The sequence below is a fragment of the Oxyura jamaicensis genome, chromosome 2 (genome assembly GCF_011077185.1).
Source record: "Oxyura jamaicensis isolate SHBP4307 breed ruddy duck chromosome 2, BPBGC_Ojam_1.0, whole genome shotgun sequence".
NCBI classification, from domain to species: Eukaryota; Metazoa; Chordata; class Aves; order Anseriformes; family Anatidae; genus Oxyura; species Oxyura jamaicensis.
The window spans coordinates 115,145,074-115,163,905 of record NC_048894.1 but is presented as its reverse complement, the minus strand read 5'-3'; the positions used below and the strand labels follow the sequence as shown (position 1 = coordinate 115,163,905).

Genomic DNA, 18,832 nt, shown 5'->3' with positions numbered 1-18,832 from the left:
TTTTTAAGGGGTCGCCGGGCAGGCGCCGCAGAGGAGGAAGGGGTGAAGGGGGGACAGCGCCTCTCCGCCTTGCTGCGCGCACCTCGGGGGTCAGGACGGGACGGGACGGGACCTGACGGGACGGGACGGGACGGGCCGAGCCTCCCCCTCCCGGCGGGGCAGCGGCGGAGCCCGGCCTCCGCGGCCTCCGCACCCCACCCGCTCCCGCCCCCGGGTCCCCGGGGGTGCCGGGAACACCCGCTCCCCGTCACTGGGGCAGGAGGCGGGGCCGGCTCCGTATAAGAAGGGACCGAGCGGGCGGCTGCGCTCCCAGGTCCCGCGACGCGCTGCCCCGGCCGGCTTCCAGCCTCCGTCCAGCCTCGCAGCCCGCAGGGGAAGCAGCGCCCGGCCCCCGGGAGGCGAGGCAAAGCGGGGCAGCAGGAGCAGCACTAGCAGCACTAGCAGCAGCAGCAGCACTAGCAGCAGCAGCAGGAGCGGCAGCAGCAGCCACCTGCGGAGGCTGGAGCTGCGGGCGGCGCGCAGCAGCAGCGGGTGGTGCCCCCGTCCCGGAGCCCCCTGGCCGCGTCCTTGCGGCGCCGAGTCCCGCTCGCCCATGAGCGCCGCCGCCCTCTACAGCCTGGACTCGCCGGCATGCTATAGGAGCTGGTGCCTGGAGCCCGCCAACTTCTACGACGCCAAGGTGGGCAGCGGCGGCGGGCCGGGAGCCGCCTGCAAGCCGGGCGGCCGCGGGATGAGCGGCGACGAGGCCGGCGGCGGCGGCGGCGGCCCCGGGGGCAGCGGCTCCAACCTGGCCGAGCTGAGCGCCGCCGCGCCGGCCATGTACGAGGACGAGAGCGCCATCGACTTCAGCTCTTACATCGACTCCATGTCGGCCGTGCCCAACTTGGAGCTGTGCAACGACGAGCTCTTCGCCGACCTCTTCAACAGCAACCACAAGCCCGAGCGGGGCGGGGATTACGGCGAGTACCTGCCCGCCAAGGACCTGGGCGCCGCCGTCGGCACCCTGCTGGGCGCCGAGCCCCGCGCCGCCTCCTCCTCCTCCTCCTCGTCCTCCTCCTCCTCCTCGGCCGCCTCCTCCGCCTCCTCGTCGTCGTCGTCGTCGTCGTCGTCCTCCCGCGGCGCCCTGAAGCAGGAGCCGGACTGGAGCGACAGCGACCTCTCCTCGTCGCTGCTGCCCTCGCAGATCGCCACCTGCGCCCAGACCATCATGAACCTGAGCGGGCAGCCCACGCCGCCCACCTCCCCCGAGCCGCCGGGCAGCAGCTCCCCGTCCAGCTGCAGCACTCGCTCCCCGGCTCCCCCCGGACCCCCTCTGCCCTCCACCGGTCCCGGGGGGGCTCCGGCGGCGGGGGCCGGGGGCAAGGAGCGCGGCGGCAAGAAGTGCGTGGACAGGTTTAGCCCCGAGTACCGGCAGCGCCGGGAGCGCAACAACATCGCCGTGCGCAAGAGCCGCGACAAGGCGAAGCGGCGCAACCAGGAGATGCAGCAGAAGCTGCTCGAGCTCTCGGCCGAGAACGAGAAGCTGCACAAGAAGATCGAGCAGCTCACCCGGGACTTGACCAGCCTGAGGCACTTCTTCAAGCAGCTGCCCGGCGCCTCCTTCCTGCAGCCCGCCGCGGGCACCGACTGCCGGTAACCGGGGGGGGAGCCCGGGGGGACCGCAGGGACGGCCGCCACGGGGCCGTGGCTGGATGCACACATACCTCAGGGGCCGCGGGGCCGAGCCGCGGGGCCGCGCAGCCCCGGGCCGGGCGAGGAGGACGACGAGGAGGACGAGGAGGAGGAGGAGGAGGAAGGAGCAGCCGCGGTGGAGCCCCCGCCGGTGCGCGGCCGCTTCCCGAGTGCCGTGGCGACGCGGGGCGATGCCTGGGTCTTTCACCGCGAAAAACTCAAACCAAAAGAAAAACCCACCCGCCCCAACCCCTCAAAAAAAGGAAACAAAAAAAAGCTAAGCGCCTTTTTTTTTTTTTTCCTCTCCCCTTAAATTATTTTTGTAATGGTAGTTTTTTTTGTCTTTTCTACATTTTACTCGTACTGATGCAGCTATGGTACACCTGTTAAAATGATTCGAAGCCCTCATGTATTTTAGACGGTAGGATGACAAAGACTGAGCATGCCCGACCTTTTATATCGATTTTTACAGCATTTCTAAGAATAATAGTAATAAAACGAAACAAACAAAAAAAAGCGTTTGAAACTAAGTCTGCTCTCGTCTGCCGTATGTCCTGCGGGCGGGGAGGGCGGTGGGGACGGTCCCATGGGTGGCACCAGCCTGGCCCGGTGCTCCTCAGCCTCATGGGGAGGCAGGTGAGGGGCTGGGAGGCCGGGAGAAGGTTGGGGAAAGAAAGAAGGGGGCTCAGAAAAAAAGGGGCTCAAAACTTGGCCATTCCTTTAGCAACTGCCGTGTACGCCAGCCAAACTTTCCACCCCCGGCCACGGGAACCAGCACGGAAGCAGCCAGGTTGCTGTTCCTCTCCTGCTGGGTCCTGCACAAAACCATTCACTCCTCATCCTCTGAGCCGGGAGATTTTTGTAAATTACCACGGGATGGGATGAAAAAAATCCCTAATCTCATCCTGAACTCTCACATCAGTTCTTGTACCATCCGCATGGGAAGACTTTGTTGTCTGATGGGAGGGTTAGAAGCTAGACCTGTGATCTGCCTCTCCATACGGTCAGGGTGAAGACAGTGCTGTGGCCGACAAAGCACTTTACTCTTTACACGTAATAGAAACTGTACAATGAAGCACCGCTTTGTGGGAAGCTACAGATAACGTGGTAATACCATGCTTAGGTAGCTGATTGCTGTAAAACATTAACTTGTTATGCTTGATACTTTAAAATACGCCTTGTTCAAATCTTTGTAACATTTATTGCAAGCTGATAACAAACACTACAATTTACAATTAGCGACGGCACCGTGGCAGGCAGGCAGCACCTCTGGAATCTGCTGGTGAAGCTGTGGCTTAGATCGACGCTCACGGCATATAGCAAGGTATTTATTTCAAAAACATCAGTAAAATATTTTCCATCGACATAATAAATACAGCATTATAAAACAAAAATAAAAATCACAACCGTTCGAAATTCCAGAACAAGACCTCTCACACTCCAAAACAAAAAACACACCGAAGAACCGCGCTCTCAAATTCTGAACCGATCGGAAGAGTTCAGAAAGTTGAACAGATCTTTTTAAATACACTTCTCAGCGTTAGCACACTGTGTGTTATAAATCACAGTTTTAATAAACTATCTTAATACTTATCGCACTCCCATTACACATTATCTGTGGCAATAGTTAACAGATAACCACATCACAAAGTCCAGAGATACCGTAGTAGCTGACTACAGTTCAGTCCAGTTCAGTTTCTTACAGCTTCCAGAAGAGCAACTTCCTCCAGTCCAACGCAATTCGGCTGGCTGCTCGTGGAGTGGACGTAGCAGCACAACAACCCCACCTCCTTTCCCAGCACGCTCCTCACCTCATAACTCTGGAGTGATAAAAGCATGTTGATTAAAACAAACAGTCCCGTACATTCTGTTCTGAGCAGCATTCGGCTCAGAAGACACAGGGTGGGAGGTCCTCTTCCAATAGACAATTTTTTCAAGCACTCGCAAAGTGGCGTTAGGACTGATGGAAGGAATGAACACACTGCACTTGGGACAATTAGCTCTCGCTCCTGCGTGAAGTGCCACTTCTCTACCAGGCTTTCAAAAACTTGTTAAAAAAAAAAGAAAAGCTACTGCAAGCTTGTTTTGCTGAAGCATAAACCTTTAGTGCTTTCTTACCCTGGTGGGATTTTTCACACCAGGGGAATGTGCACATACACAGCGTGTTCCGATTACCTTAGCTAACAGAGCCACCGAAGGAAAAATAGTCTGTAGCTTTCCATTGTCTGTCCCCTCCCTGCCTTAACTTTGTGTTGCATTTTACGTCGCGTCGTGCCTCGCTTGTAGGTGCAACTTGCACCTACACGGCTCCCCTGGCAGGTTACCTGTCCTGTTGTGACCTGTGCAGGGAAGGGGCTGTGGGGCTGGGGTGACTGCTCTCGGTTAACACAGGAACTGGTGATACTGACAGTGGGCACCTCGCTAGGGAGGGTCCCTTGGAGCAGTTTCACCTGCATTTCTTCCGTCCGTGAGACTTACCTAGGACCAGCCTCTGACCACATCTGTTGCCTGAGTCAAGGTACAAATAACTCCTTTTTTTCCCCCGGATTATTTTTATCCCAGACTAGTTCTGCAGTCCGACTCGCCGCGCAGCTGCACAAACAGCCACATTGGTACGACTGCAGCGCTGCCACAAGGTAGGAACAAGTGGCCAGGAGCGGCTAAAACCAACCTCACTGGCAAAAGAAGTAATTAGGCACCTACACCCTTAGAAACTTCAGCAGCACTGGCAAAAAAAAAAACAAGCAAACAAACAAACAAACAACTGAAGTGGTGTTTCTTGTGATTAATCTTTGTTGAGACATTCTCCTTTTTAAAATGCAGCAGTTCAGGGATGGAAATGCTTACCAAAAAAAAAAAAAGGAAAAAAAGGAAAAAAAAACCTATCCCTGCATTTTAGCTAGGAAAAAAAAAATACCACCACCAGTTTGTTTTTAAGGTGCCAGTCTTCTAGATGCTAGCATTATAAAAATTGAAACGTGAAAAAGAGGTTGTCTGAATGCTAATAAATAGAAAAAGAATTACGTTTTATCAGCCTGGAACAAAACCAGACACATCCTCTAGAAGAGCAAGACTTGACTGCTATTAAAAGAGCAAGTGTACTTTGGAAATTTCTCATATCTCTTTGATGAAATTAAATATACACCCTCCAGTGTAAGAATTTCCAAGAAACTTCTACTTTAAATATTATCCTTAAATCACATTAAAACCACAGGGGATGTAATTGCAAAGTACTAGGAGACAGTGTAACAGAGAGAAAGCAAAATGACCCCAATACGTGTCACCTAGCTGAAGACATTTAATCAGGATGATTAATTAAGAAGACGGGCAGACTTTGTCCCCCTTCCACTGCAACAGAGGGGGGATCTCCAGCTCCTACCCGGGCTTGCCCGCTTTCTGAAGGCGCCGCTCCTCCTCTACTGATCATCTGGCAGCCAATGACAGCCCCGCACCTGCCCTAAATGCCTCGCTTACCTGTGATAAATCTGGGTCACTGTGCCAAATGTCAGGGTTCTGCTGATAGCTCAGACTGAAGGAGCAACTACTTCGTGATTACATAAACTGTACTTTAGCCCATGGAGCCCCGTGGCTTATGTGCATTTCATTTATACAGATCCCAATTGCACAGGATTACTTTGCATGCATTTTGCATTTTTTTTTTGTATTGCTGCCTGCCAGTGATTTCATACTTGTGCTATTAGAAAGCAGTTGTGCTTTATAGGGTTTAGGAGCCTGGAAAAGTAGCATGCTTGGACTGTATCCTTGCTGCCTTTGGATTTTCAGCCAGAAGACGGAGTAAAGCCTAGCACTGCCCATACTGGCTCTGAATGTCCGGACACACTGCTGTTTGCAGATAGCTCTGCAGATCCGTGTCTGAGCTAATGCTGTCTGTACATCCTGTCTGTGGCACCTCTCTTCTAAAAAGGAGAGTGTTAAAAACCTGATATGCAATAGCCGGGCATCAGCAGGTGGAAGGTAGGATTGCCAAAGGGTAGGTTTGTGCTGGGAGCACATGAACACGCTTCATACCCACTCAGTCCCAGGTGGCACCTGAGAAAAAAAATATTTCTAGTGACATCTCCTATTGCTCCTCTTGTGGATCTGAAAAGAGCTGCCTGGAAAGGTGGTGGAGTCTCCATCCTTGGAGGTATTCTGCCAAAGTCGTGGCTGACCTGACCATGTGTTGGCAAGAGCCCAGTGTGAGGGGCTGTCAGACCACCCTGCCATTTCTGTGACACCAGTCGCTCTTCACAGCACCTCCTGGACCCTGCCTCTGTAGTGAGTTACACAGTTAAACTCTCTTTCATCACTATCCATTATACGTACCCCATCCTCGCTGGCAGCAGACTTCAGAAGAGAAGAGATTGTTCTTTGTAGCAGCTGCAACAGGAAAATTAACAGGTTTTGTTCATGACAAGAATCTTATGTAAAGGAAGACACTGTGTTTGTAGATTAAAACAGTCACATTAAACACAGATCTATGATTTCAATAGCATGGTTTTGTTTCTCTGGCCTAAAAAGAAGAGAAAAGGTGACACAAACGATGTTCAGAATGGGAGCCTGAAAGATTCCCAAGGGCCCAACCCAACAAAGCCCTTCAGCTGGACCTGATGCATTCGACATTTTGGAAAGCTTAGGGTGAACTCAGTGACTGTGCTACTTGAACAAGATCTGGGAACTGGATTCTCAGTCCAGTGAAACACAAGTCTAGCACCAGATTAAATTACAGGATACTCTTATTTATTTATTTATTTATTGTAACAGAGCTGTTTATAGAAGTGTCGTTTAGAGTACCTACGTGTCTACGTATCTAGCCTCGTGATACTCAATACACGGAAGCTCATTTTGTGCCATACCTTTACTTTTACTGTGCTTTGAGATCGGGATGGACAACTCAAGAAGACTTCCAACTGCATTTTCACAACTGGTGAAACGACAGCTTCAGAGCACTGGTTGCAATATAGCGATCCTCTGAAGCATGTAAATAACGATGGAAAACACAGAGAATGGAAAAAATATCAGTCACAAAATCAAAACACAAACAAAAACCGACCTGCTTGTTCTCTAACTGCTTTGCTGGTAGAGTTCTAGTAGAAAAGCCTGGTTAAGAGATTCAGCTGGTAACAGCAAATGGAGCTCCTCTGTTGGTGGACCTCAGTAATTTTCTTGGAGGAACTAAACTCTTCTAGCAAAAGGATCTTCTTTTTTAACTTCAAGCAACGTGGGGGGAGGTTGCAGTTTATAGACAATGCAATCAAATATTAATCTCATAACCTTCTAAAAGTTATGGCAACAGAAAAAAGTATAGAATTGGCCTAGATGACTTGTTGATTTAGGCCCTCCTTCAGCAGGCACTCAACATTTACAGCACACACTTAAGCCATATGCGGAAAATTAAGCACAGCCCTAAGTGCTTGTTGGAATATGGTCTTAAATAAGTGTTGATGCTACATTGTTCTCCAAACAAAGCTAAAGTGTTCTTGAGAATATATTAAAAAAATCACAAAGTACACTACTATGTGTACATACATACCTCCTTGCTTTCTGCATGATAGTGTAATGTAGGACAGTAATTATGTTGTTATATTTTCAACTTTTCCCCTGAGGTTATACATAACAGCCCATATGCAGTAAAACTTCTCCTATTTAGGAAAAGGGTGTATGTTTCAGCAGGATTGAAATCACCCAGCTTCTCCCTACGCTTTTTGTAAGCTTCTCCAATAGAAAGACCCCCTTTTCCTTCTTTTTATGCTCTAATCGGTCTGCCCTTTACATTTATGTAAAATACAGCACAGATCACAGTGCAGCACAAAACTGAGGCGAATTAGTGGTATGCAGGGTAACAGCGTTGGGTAGAAGAACGTTGGTACACAAGAAGCTACTTTTCAAGGAGCTTCAAGTCGGGCCTGTGATTTATGTGGTATGTTTGTTAAAACTAACATCACAATGCAGAGGGGTATGAAATCTTTATAAGCAAAAATTTAGCTTGGAAAAACATGGTGACTGCAAATTCAAACCACTTCATATCTACTTGTATCATTCTTAATAAATTAATCTAACCTTGCTGGCTTTATCAGTTCATCAGCAATAAAAATACTACGTCTTAGTTCTAGGAAGGAACAAAGTGCAGTCTGTGCCTGCAGGAATTATTGCATCACCTATGGCTGTTATGGCTACATCTGCAAAACACCTGGAATCCTACGGAGCACCCTGACTCTCACCTGTCCCGGGGATACAGTTCCAACTTTCCATTGCCACATCTGTCACACGTAGGCCAGGAGAAGGCAGTGCTCTCGTTAACACCAACAATGGTACCTACAGAAAATGAAATTCTTTTAAAATACTAAATGCAACCTGGCAAACGTGCCTCAAGAACAAGACTCTTCCTTTCATGGGTCAGAGCAAGCCGCAGCTTCTCCAGCAGTCTCATTCCCTTTCTCCTACATCCATCCACCATGGAATTACATTACATGGCATTATAAAAATATCAAAAGGTGGATATTTGAAAGTTAACCTTCCAAACAGGCTCGTTTGTTCTGTTTGGAGGTTTTATTGCTTTTCTGTTTTGTTTGCTTGCTTGTTTTTGTCTCACTGGTCCTCCAGTACTTCCATGGCAGTAAGTAGTTAGAAATATCATCAGGCCAGATTGATACCAGCATTTCGGAAACACAAACCAATTAGAAGACGCGATCATTTTCAAAAACAATGATGCAGGTTAAATTCTATTACCAATAGAGCTATTCTTCGTTCATACTGATTTAAGAGAGATTAGATCTTGCCCACTGCTCTAAGTGTGTACCTAAGAAAGGGATGCCAAAGACACATAGGACTATTATAAGGGGCTTTGATAGTTTTGGCAAAAAAAAAACGTTCTGAGTTTTATGAGAGGCCAGTAAAGACTTTTAAATACTGTATTATGCCTTATGGTAATAGTATGCTGAAATAATTAGCATTATTTATGGAGAAAATACCTACAAGTATTTTGAACCATATGCAGTGGATCAGCTCTAAGAACAAATTCACCATAAAATAAACCCTCAGTCTGGTACAAAAGATGCACGGATTAAAAATTCCAGCTCCTTTTGAGCTAGAACCTTGCAGTTATGTAATACATTCAATGAAATAAGCCCTTGGAGACTAGGGAGCATTTACACTCTCTGTAAAACAGGGTCTTAATCTCTAGCTTTCCTGACTCTCCTGAGACAAGGACTGTCAGAAAGGGGGGAGCTGCACATAAACAACAAAACCGTATTTTCCTTTGGGAATTCAAAGGACAGCAAGTCTGAAGATCAGGAAACCAACTTCTTAACTATTACATTTATGACCCAACCGCGCTCTCTCTCTCTCTTTCTCCCACCCCCCACATGGATTGCACTGCAACTCTGTGTATTTAACCCCTTGGACTGTAACCAAAATAATTTTGATTCTCCAGTTTTTGTGAAAAACTGTGAGTTTCTTTTGGCATTTGCAAGGTAAATGATTCCTGCCACAACAGAGGCATGTTTCCTTTGCTCTTGGAAAAGAAGAAAAACTACTACTTTGCTGGGTACGTTTGCTTTTTTATTAAAAAAAAAAATCACTATTTCAATTTAAAAATAAATAAATAAATATAATAATAATAATAATAATAAAACAGCGACCTTTTTCTGACAGATCTGTTTCTCTCTAAGCCTTTTGATTTTTCCCCCAGTAGCATGCTATACTGCAACTGTGGAATGCCAGTGCACAAACATCTGAAGATGAATCAGGATCATTCTGAGATTAGGTCTATGGGAGAGGTTTATTTTGATGAAAACAGAATTCCCTCATGAAACCACCAGAGATCACTGAAGTCAGAACGAATACAACTCCAAACAGCAACAGATCTAATAATCTAGTGACAGCCTTTTGCATCCTGTATGCAGAGTGATCTCTCAAGTTTAAGCAGCTGAACAGTTGCACATCTTTGTCAAGACTTTAGATTTTGCTTGACTTTCACAAACCTTTTGGATATTCTCCCAAGATCTTTCTTTTAAATGGAAATGCACATAGATTTTTACCTCTACTCTATTTTTCTGGGTTGTGGCTGACATCATTAAGAAGAGACTGACAATAGCTCAATCAGGACAACACCTGGAAAAACAGGTCTTGAGTGAGGAATGCAAAGGAGGATTAAAGTAACACTCTGGTTGAAATGTTTGAAAAATGAATATGGATATTATTATTTTTTGCCAATCTGTTACCCTGATTTATAGATAGGAAGGGAAGAATTTAAGTCCAAAAGAGAGAGCCAGGTAACATGATTTACTCCATTTTGTTTAGGCTGTTAAGAGGGAAACTGAAAAAGAAACCTGAGTAAGGGCTTAAACACGAAAATATGCAATGTCAAAATTCAATCACTGCATGTGAATCATACACTAGGCAAACATCATTAATCATGTAATATTCCCGCACAGCATATGTGGTATGAACTAAGTAGAATTTGCTCGTAAGTATGGTTAGGAGGAAAAGTAGTTCTGTGTAGTATGAACTGCCAACATTTAGGATTATCCTGACTCCTACTGTACAGCAAAAACAGGTTAGAAATTACTTTGTAATAAATAGTGATGAGAAAATAAACCTATTAACCCTCAGCTCACAGGTGAAAAACACAGACTCATCTTTGAAAGAGGAATAAAGTTTCCAGGAGAAAGCAATCCCAGGTTCTCACTCGTTTGTTGACCAGCAACATACTCCTTCCCAGAGCTGGTATGATCAGACCTCCCTGAAATAAAGACTTCTGACAGACTCGGCAGCTCTGTTTGGATTACAGTGTAGCCCTTTCTGGTGGGGAAGGAAGGATTTGACCAAGGATGACTGGAAGACTTCATCGAGCAGAACACTGACACAAATACAGACTGCTTGCAGCTGGGGACAGTCCGCTGATTACCAGGAAGTTTTTCTAGTGAAGGTTGAGAAGGTACTCTGCCAAATTCCTGAGAGCCAGGAGGGCAGCAATGAGGGTGAATGAGCAGGAAGAAGCAATGCTTCAAGAAGGGGTAGAGAAAGCCTTTGCAGCCCCTTTGAGCATTAGGTGAGAGGAAGCCTACATACAGAACACGTAGGTGACTAAAAGTGTGGCAAGTAAGAGAAGGGAATAAAGAAAAACAATGAACGAAGTAATCCTGCTTCTCACTGAAAGCCAGGTTTACAATTCTGTGAGTTTTTTTTTTCTAGGTGAGAGAGACGTGGTGAGTGAACTTTGGAGAAGATAACTCTTCTTTCATGGATTACTCCATCAAATATATATGTTCCCACCAACAAAACACTGCTAACACTATTAGTTTCACTTCTTTAGTAGAAACTTGCAGACAATAGCTAAACAAATTCCAAAACAGTGCATATATCTGAAATGCTATTAAATAATTCTAGTTACACAAAAAAGCGAGGTTACAATCTATATATAGCACTAGCATAGACATAAGATACTTTACATTCTGCATTGGTACAAAGGTGTGGGAACATACTGGTAACAGCTACCCCAGGCAAATTTCATATTAAGCAAGACAAGATTGTAGGATTAATTTCTTCTGTTGTCATTCTCACATCTGTAATAAAAAATCGGGGGAAGCATGACACCTCTTATGTAAGTAAAGCACTTGTTTACACATAGGATCACAAAGGTGTATTTTCTTTGCTCTACTGAAAAAAGAAAAGACTCAGATTTTGCTTTATATGCACTGCCAATGGGTCAAAAGAAGTCAGGCACTTCTCATACCTAGTTACAACAAACAAAAGCAGAGAAGTGATAACTCCTAGCACAACTATTGCAGAGGTTAAAAAAAGGCCAAAAAGTATTTCCTACCCAGTGACAGAAATGTCCTTCAAGTAACTCACAGTGTCAATGGGAGATGTACATACATAATGACTGAGGCTTAGAGTGCCTGTAGTTGTGCTTGTTTTTCATTATGCAGAGTTCAAGATTTGTCACTGCAAGGTGATCATATATCAATCACAGAGGCATCGCTAACCTGTGGATATACTCTAAGAGAAGGTATGTTTAGTAATAGCTTTGAGTGGTTTAAAACTGACTTTTCAGTGTACCACTTTATAGCTGGAAGAATTCATTTGTAACCATTATTTGCTATTATTTTAAGCCTCTTTCAAACATTCAGGTGAATACTTGAAAGTGTAAATTGAAAACAGTATCAAGAATTTTCTACAAGGGCTACTGGAATCATAAGAGTAAAATTAAGAAAGGAAACTGTCTTTAAAAGCTGCAAGTACTTGGCTTTTAAGGACTTTTCCCTATAGGCACTATGCAAATGGGGGGGGCTTAAGAACCTGAGTGGACAAGGTGTTATAAAATATATTGTATGAAATGTTACTGCACTATTAGGAAATACTAGAAATTACATTGTAAGAAACATTTCTGCATGGTTAGCGGTAGGACTAAAGTATTAGACAAAGCAATGATCCAAAGTGGCTGGTGAGCAAATATTGGCCAAGCTAAGCTAGGTGACTATGGTGAAATATTAAATTGCCCCATTGCAGCAGAGCTCCAGGGAAATCAGACAGTAACCCCTACCGTTCAGAGTCTGGCTGACATACCTTCTCCATCTGCCTGAAAAATATTGGTATACCTTACTGTTGCCAATATCAACAAGGCTGGTGTGAACAGAAGGCTCCTGAAAGAAGATGGCAAAGGAAGGAATATAATAAACCAGGCTGTGCATCAAACGTTTATTCTGGGGCATCAGCGAGGGGGAGCAGTAGCCAGGCAGAGCTTGGCCAGCAAAAGACAAATGGAGCCCAGGAAGAAGCATAAAAACTTATATATCCTAATGATCTACAGCAATACTGTACTTTTTTATCCCTGCACCCTATTTGTGCAAGAAACCAATACGAGGACCTGAAAGATTAAAGTGAACACGAATAATTAACCACATTCATTTCAAAAAAAGGCCATACGAACCTCTCACAGCACAAATGGAATTGGCCTGTGTGGTAGAATCCAGCTCATCGAGTCTGACAGGGCCAGGCAGCTCACTGAGGTCAGCACCGGCAGCCGAGCACAAAAGAGGCTTTTGTAATAAGAGAACAGTACGTTCAACACAAATAATCCTACCTGCCAACAAAGACATTTCAACTCAGTACAGTAACAGGGAAAAAGGTGACCATGATAATTGTCATGGCCAATAAAGACAATGATCTCTGCCAGCTACTAAACAGATGGACAGACTCCATCAGGTTTTCTCAATGACAAAATATTTTGCTTTCAGTGATACATGCAGCACGCTCTTGTTACACTTTGCAACTCCTGGGGAAAAGATTTTTAAAAAATCTAACATGGCAAAAAGAGAATCAGATTCCATGCAGACTGCATCGTACCACACTGGAAACACAAAGTTATTGTCTCTTCCCCAGGAATAAGCTTGGACACCCGTCAAGGTGGTCTTTGTTCTAAAGATTACAAAGAGTAGATGCATGCAATACTTCATTCTCCAAAGCAGAGGTGTGTGGCTCACTTTGCATGAAACCAGTACGACCTCAGCTAGCAAGGGGAAACAGACTAGTTAGCAGATGCAGCAGCAGGACACGCAGCCATTTACACAGCTTGGTACTTCCCATCCACTTGCATTTTGGAAGTGAGGGAAGGCAGGAGATGTGAATTACACCTCTCCACACGGATGCACCACACGGAATGACGGGTGAGCCTCGTTTTTATGAGCAACTAAAAATGAACGTAGAGTGAACTACCTCACAGAACCTGTATGGTGGCAAGGGCTCTGACAGCTGAGACGGTATGTGGCAGTTTGTAAAAGTTCTGTGTCTAGGGACATGCAAGTCTCTACATTCATTGTCTTACTCCTTTTAGAGGCAGTAAGCTCAATAAAACAAGTCTCTGCAAGAATACCAAAACGAAATCAAGTTGCTTACTATTTCTGAGTCTCCTGTCAGCTAGCAGATTTGCTTGATACTGGTCTTTAGATTCAACAGTCAGCAAGGAAGACTGACAGAAATACTGGTGAACATACCGTAAGATAATTTAATTTCTCACTTTCATAGGAGACATAACCAAAAATACAAAAAATAAATCTCACAGAAAACTTCTAATTACAAACCCATTCAAATTGCTCATCCCAAACCTGTAACATTTCATCTTCAACTGAGAGTGAAAGTCTCTGTAGGCCACGTATTACAGTGTTATAGATTAGGGTGTTATTTCAGTTCAATTCCAACTGCTTCAAAACCACATGTAACGCTTACCATTTCCCCACAGGGCATCCTTGAAGAAGATGAGTCGCGAGGCAACACTGAGAGCTTCTATGATTTCCGTACTGAGAACGCACGATGCAGCAACTGACACAGCAACAACTTTTGGAATCGTGTGAGCTACATCTTGCAATGTGAAGTCAGTCACAAACAACAAAATCTCTCTTTGACTTGTAGGAACACTATGTTTTGTCTACGATTTAAAAAAAATACTCAATTGGAGTGTAGGCATTAATTTTTAGAAGAAGGAAAGACTAAACTAACATCTTCATCTTTAAGCAAATAATAAAACGTTACTACACTTAGGGCCTGTACATAAAAATGACTTAAAGTTTCATTTGAATTCCTCATTACTCCTTAATGCAGATATGGACTAACATCTCTACCTTAAATTAACCTTCCAAGATTGACCCACTGTGATCTTGGCTCTACTGCTATCAACTCTCATGTCTTAACATAACTCACTTGGATCTGAAAATATATTTTATAAAAAGTTAATTGGCCATTTTTATGAACAAAGTGTTGCATAATTTTTCCCTTGGAAAAAAGGAAGGGCTAACCCTACTACTAATGTTATTTAGCTGTGTGAGCAGATTTTCCATGCACTGTTATCTAATTCTCAGAAACTCCAGTCCTTGCAGTGGATAGCTACTACAGTTACAAAGCTGCAGGTTTTTCTTCTTGTTGAACAAACACATCTCTAAATGTTTGAATGATACATAGAAGTAGTAAAGTAGGTAACTTATAATTAAGAAACAGAAGAATCCACAATGACAATGTAAGTTTTCTGACTAAGACAGGTATGAAAATACTCTGGTGTAGTGTAGTTAAATTAAGGTGTATCAAAATTAGGGATGCCACAACCCAAAAAAATAAATTGAATGTCAGGCTTCATATCTGAAAACAGTTATTACTAATTTATAATTATACACTATTCATAATACCTTTTTTTTTTTTTTTAAATTTTCACACTGGAATGATGGGCAAGACAGATTAGAAAGACACGATATAGACATGAGTGTTTAGTCTAGGATCTCTAACAAAGCCAAACAATTCCACAATCTGTGTTTTTCTTCTTCTTCCTTTTTTGTTAACATAACTTTTATAGTATCTACATGTATGTGAATTTTCCCATACTTTAGAAAAAACAAGTTTAATAACAGAGCATAGTGCGCATTTACCAGTCCAAACAACTTGTAATTTTGAGGATTCTAATATTTTTAAATATTTAACTGAAATTAAATTACTTTCTTAATTTAAAAAAAGGCTTTGTTACTATTTTACCTTGTTATTATTAGTCTGTTCCTTAAAAAAAATTACTTAAAGCATTCAAATGAAATTTAAATACTACAATGATTGGAGAGACATATCACAGAAGTATTTTATTCTCAAAGTTGCATTTCTCTAGCATAAAGTAATGCAATGAGAACCCCTTTTTTTGTCTTCAGTTGAGTTCAAACCCTGAAAGCGTTAACCAGACTAAAATTAACTTTTTGTTCATGCTAGGAGCTCTTAGAACAAATGCAGTAATTAGAAATAATGGCTGGTAAAATTTATAACTCAGATATTATGGTCCTGCCTTTATATATGCTTCCAATTGCATTTACATCGTTTCTTTTCCTAATAACTATGCATTTGAGTACCTCCTCTGTGTAGTTACCATTAAAATATCTTCAAAGGGAAGATTTTTTGCAGCTGTCCCCTGAGAATTCCTAACACATTAAAAGCTGGCTTTCAGAAGAATTATCCAAAAAGTAAATAATAATAACAGCAAAAAATCACAAGTTAGTATAAAATCATCATCTTGCTATGTGTGACAATTTGTTCTGAACAGAAAGGACACAACAGACAAATAGCAGCAGGATTGAGTTATAAGGAAGGACAGCTCCTTAACCACAGATGGAATATATTTCCTCATATTCCTTCTGTACCACAGTACAGATTCTGAGTAATAATAAAAGCATATTTCCATTCCTGCTTCGCACAAACGAAGCATCTCAGAATGCTCTTGCTACGTAGAATAAATATTATTTTTTAAAACACATTTGACTTAACTCCTGTAGCAGATTACCTAATAATAACAGACCTGCTAAATGAACCAAATTGTAGTCCCTAGCTCACATATTGTAACTTGATGATTTTGCACACGAAGGGGTAAATCCTCTTGGCGAAGGTAACTGCAGTAAACAAGCTGCTGTTCATGACCTTCTTCTGGAAGGAAAGTGATACGCTAACAGTAGGTAAATACCTTTTATGTTTCTACAGCAGTGATCCAGAAGTGTTATCCAGCAGTATTACAGAAAAAGAAGATTGCTACTGCTTTTCCGGTATTACTTTCTAAAAATTCGTGAGCAGTCATATTCACTCATGAAAATCTAGTGCTTACTATTCACTAAACGAAAAACAGCCAGTAAACCTCCTAGTAGCAAGAAGAAATTATAGAAATTATAATTTTTCCTGTTAGATAAGCTTCCACTCTTCAAAGTCACAACTGCTCCCGCATACTCCCTCTTCTCTCTAATTTAGTGATGAAGTGATTCTACACAAGAATACTGAAGAACCCCAGTGTCTCAGACATAGGTAGATGTACCTCAATGTAAAAATGCTTGGGTAGGATACCACCAGTCTGGAATTTATTTATTTAAATTGAACATGCTTCTTGGAAACAGAAGTCCACACGTGTATGTGTCTTTCTGCTAGCAGCGTGAAGATCCCACCATGGTAGACATAATTTCCCACGTTTGCAAATGCTTTGCTGTCATGTTAGTAAACGCTCTGCATGCACTCAGCAGAGAAAACACTGTGGAGTGACAAGAGATACCCCTCATCGCGAGAGCTAAAAGTACTCCCTGCCCCAAAATCAAATCACAACTCCTTGGCTTTTGAAGCAAGAGGACAAGACCAAACTAAATTTATGTCTCACACTGGTGGGAAGCATCCCCAGCTATTTTGCTGGCCGTTCTGGAATTTCTTTGTCTTTGGTCCATATGCTTTGATTCACACTTTGTTTCTTGTGGAGCTGATGGACAATTGCAAATTATTCTCCACCAGAATTCAGGGCTGGCTGTACTGAGGATCCAGTCGCCAGGAAAAAATAAATAAATCAGCAACAAAAAATTCCTTTAACTACTGAGGGAGTTAGCAACATTTTGAATGAAAATTGTAGCATCATTCAGAAACAAATAAATAAAACATAATTATAAGCTTTCCAACACAGTATGGATGGCAGATGTATTTACCTAAGAGTTCCTCCTTTCTACTAGCTGGACCATAAAAGCCAAATTTGCCTGAGGGGCTTCTATTGAAGTCAACAAAAATAGTCCACCCACTTGCATGCAGAGAGAAAAACTGTATTTTTATATAACTGTCATCTGTTCAATTCTATCCCCATTCTTGCTATGGAACTATTCTTGCTATGGAACTATTCTTGCATTCTTGCTATGGAACTTGCTGGGAACTATGTATCTAAGGACAGTACATAGATTTTCACTGCAAGTCTCAAGTAACTTTCTATAAGCTTCCTTACTAGAGTGAAATATTATTTCTAACTAGACAGCAAGTTATTCAAGTATAATTCACCCTCTAGAGTAAATGGGATTGAAACCATGCAGCTTCAACATGCAGTTCATCTAATCCATTCACAAGCATTTTAGACCTGGTGCTAATTCTGCTTCTGTAGCTTTTGAAGATAATGCAGGAAGTTTTTCTTTTCCCTAAACAAGATAAATGCTGGCCTCTTCACACATACATTTCACTAAGTGAAAAGATTACCTGCAGCCTCAGGTATAGCACTCGTGCCCAAAAGCTACAACGCTCATTACAACCATCGATCTGAAAATAATGGTACAAAAACAGGGAATGAGACAAGCAGAAATTCAGTGGTAGAAAGCATTTCCTATCAGATTTTTAAAGCAGACTACCTGAAGAATTTCCTTCAGACCATGAACAGCTGGTGGCTGGTACAGATTAGAAATCTGCTCTTCCTCATCCACTTCCACATGTATTTCACCAGACTGAAGAGTAAGAATGTAACAGAAGCTGGGAGGAGGAAGATTAGTCGTCATCTATTAAAAAATAAGGAAAAGAAATGTGACATTAAAAAAGGCACTTCAATGTGGCCGGTCAGGTTTTATAATAATAGCCAAAATGAACCACACAATTTACATTTTAAGAGTGATGGGAAAACAAAATGATGACTCTCTGAAGTAGGAGCTGAGTTAATAAAACAACATTCGCAAGTTATAACTGAAATCAGCTTGTGTGTATCATTCTTTCCATAATCTGACATTGATCCTCATCATAAAAACATCTCGTGATTTGGCACATTTGGCAAACACTGCAGCTATTCCAAGGTGGTGATTGTTGTTTTTGTATTTTTTATTACATGGTAGGTGTACCCCGATTATTTATTTTTTTTAACATCCATAACTTTTCTGAGATCTGGGGACTTTTGCATGTGGGTGGGTTTTTGTGATAGTAAACAGATGAAGAACTTTTAAAGCTGCCAAATTAAATCCAGGACAGCACAAGGAGATAATGAAGAACAGGAACTCAACAACTACAAGAACTGTTCTTCTTGTGATATACCATATTTTTCTCTCCCCCTTAAAAAGTATTGTGACGTAACAACTTTATCAATCTCCAGTCAAAGAAAGAGAAAGGCTTCTGAGAAATAAAGACCCTGCTAGAATTTATTTATTTATTTATTTTGGATCTGGTAAATATTCTTCTAGCAATGTTTATAGTTAATAAAGTGTTTAATTTAATATGAGAAATATGAATCTGCTAAAGACAGCTGCCCACTCATTAAAAAAAAGTCTGCATAAGGAAAAAAAAAAAAAGACATCAATCCATATTCTTGTTTGTCTCTGATGGCACTAAAAAGGCACCTGAAGGTACATATGGCTAAAAAGAAATCAGTGCCACA

General features: G+C 43.0%; 2 protein-coding genes across 5 annotated transcripts in view; one reads left to right on the top strand and one right to left on the bottom strand.

Annotated features, from left to right (window-relative positions):
- Positions 1-293: 293 nt before the first annotated feature.
- On the top strand, positions 294-1,906 carry CEBPD (CCAAT enhancer binding protein delta). The gene has a single exon (XM_035319395.1). The coding sequence runs from the start codon at positions 593-595 to the stop codon at positions 1,634-1,636; it is 1,044 nt and encodes a 347-aa protein (XP_035175286.1). The 5' UTR covers positions 294-592; the 3' UTR covers positions 1,637-1,906.
- A 946-nt stretch (positions 1,907-2,852) lies between these two features.
- The window catches only part of SPIDR (scaffold protein involved in DNA repair), a 199,909-nt gene continuing 183,929 nt past the window's right edge, over positions 2,853-18,832 (bottom strand). For 2 of the 4 annotated variants that reach the window (XM_035319390.1, XM_035319392.1), the window contains 8 exons: positions 17,826-17,969; positions 17,677-17,736; positions 13,900-14,098; positions 12,605-12,757; positions 7,893-7,986; positions 6,528-6,642; positions 5,998-6,051; positions 2,853-3,491 (listed from right to left, as the gene is read on the bottom strand). In XM_035319390.1, the coding sequence (XP_035175281.1) occupies positions 3,363-3,491; positions 5,998-6,051; positions 6,528-6,642; positions 7,893-7,986; positions 12,605-12,757; positions 13,900-14,098; positions 17,677-17,736; positions 17,826-17,969 (948 nt within the window). In that variant the 3' untranslated portion in view covers positions 2,853-3,362. Of the gene's footprint in view, positions 3,492-5,997; positions 6,052-6,527; positions 6,643-7,892; positions 7,987-12,604; positions 12,758-13,899; positions 14,099-17,676; positions 17,737-17,825; positions 17,970-18,832 lie in introns of those variants that run through there. The other 2 variants (XM_035319391.1, XR_004748724.1) reach the window with 2 other exon arrangements.

Coding starts and splice junctions, on each gene's coding strand:
- CEBPD (XM_035319395.1), top strand. CDS start 593: ATGAGCGCCGCCGCCCTCTACAGCCTGGACTCGCCGGCATGCTATAGG.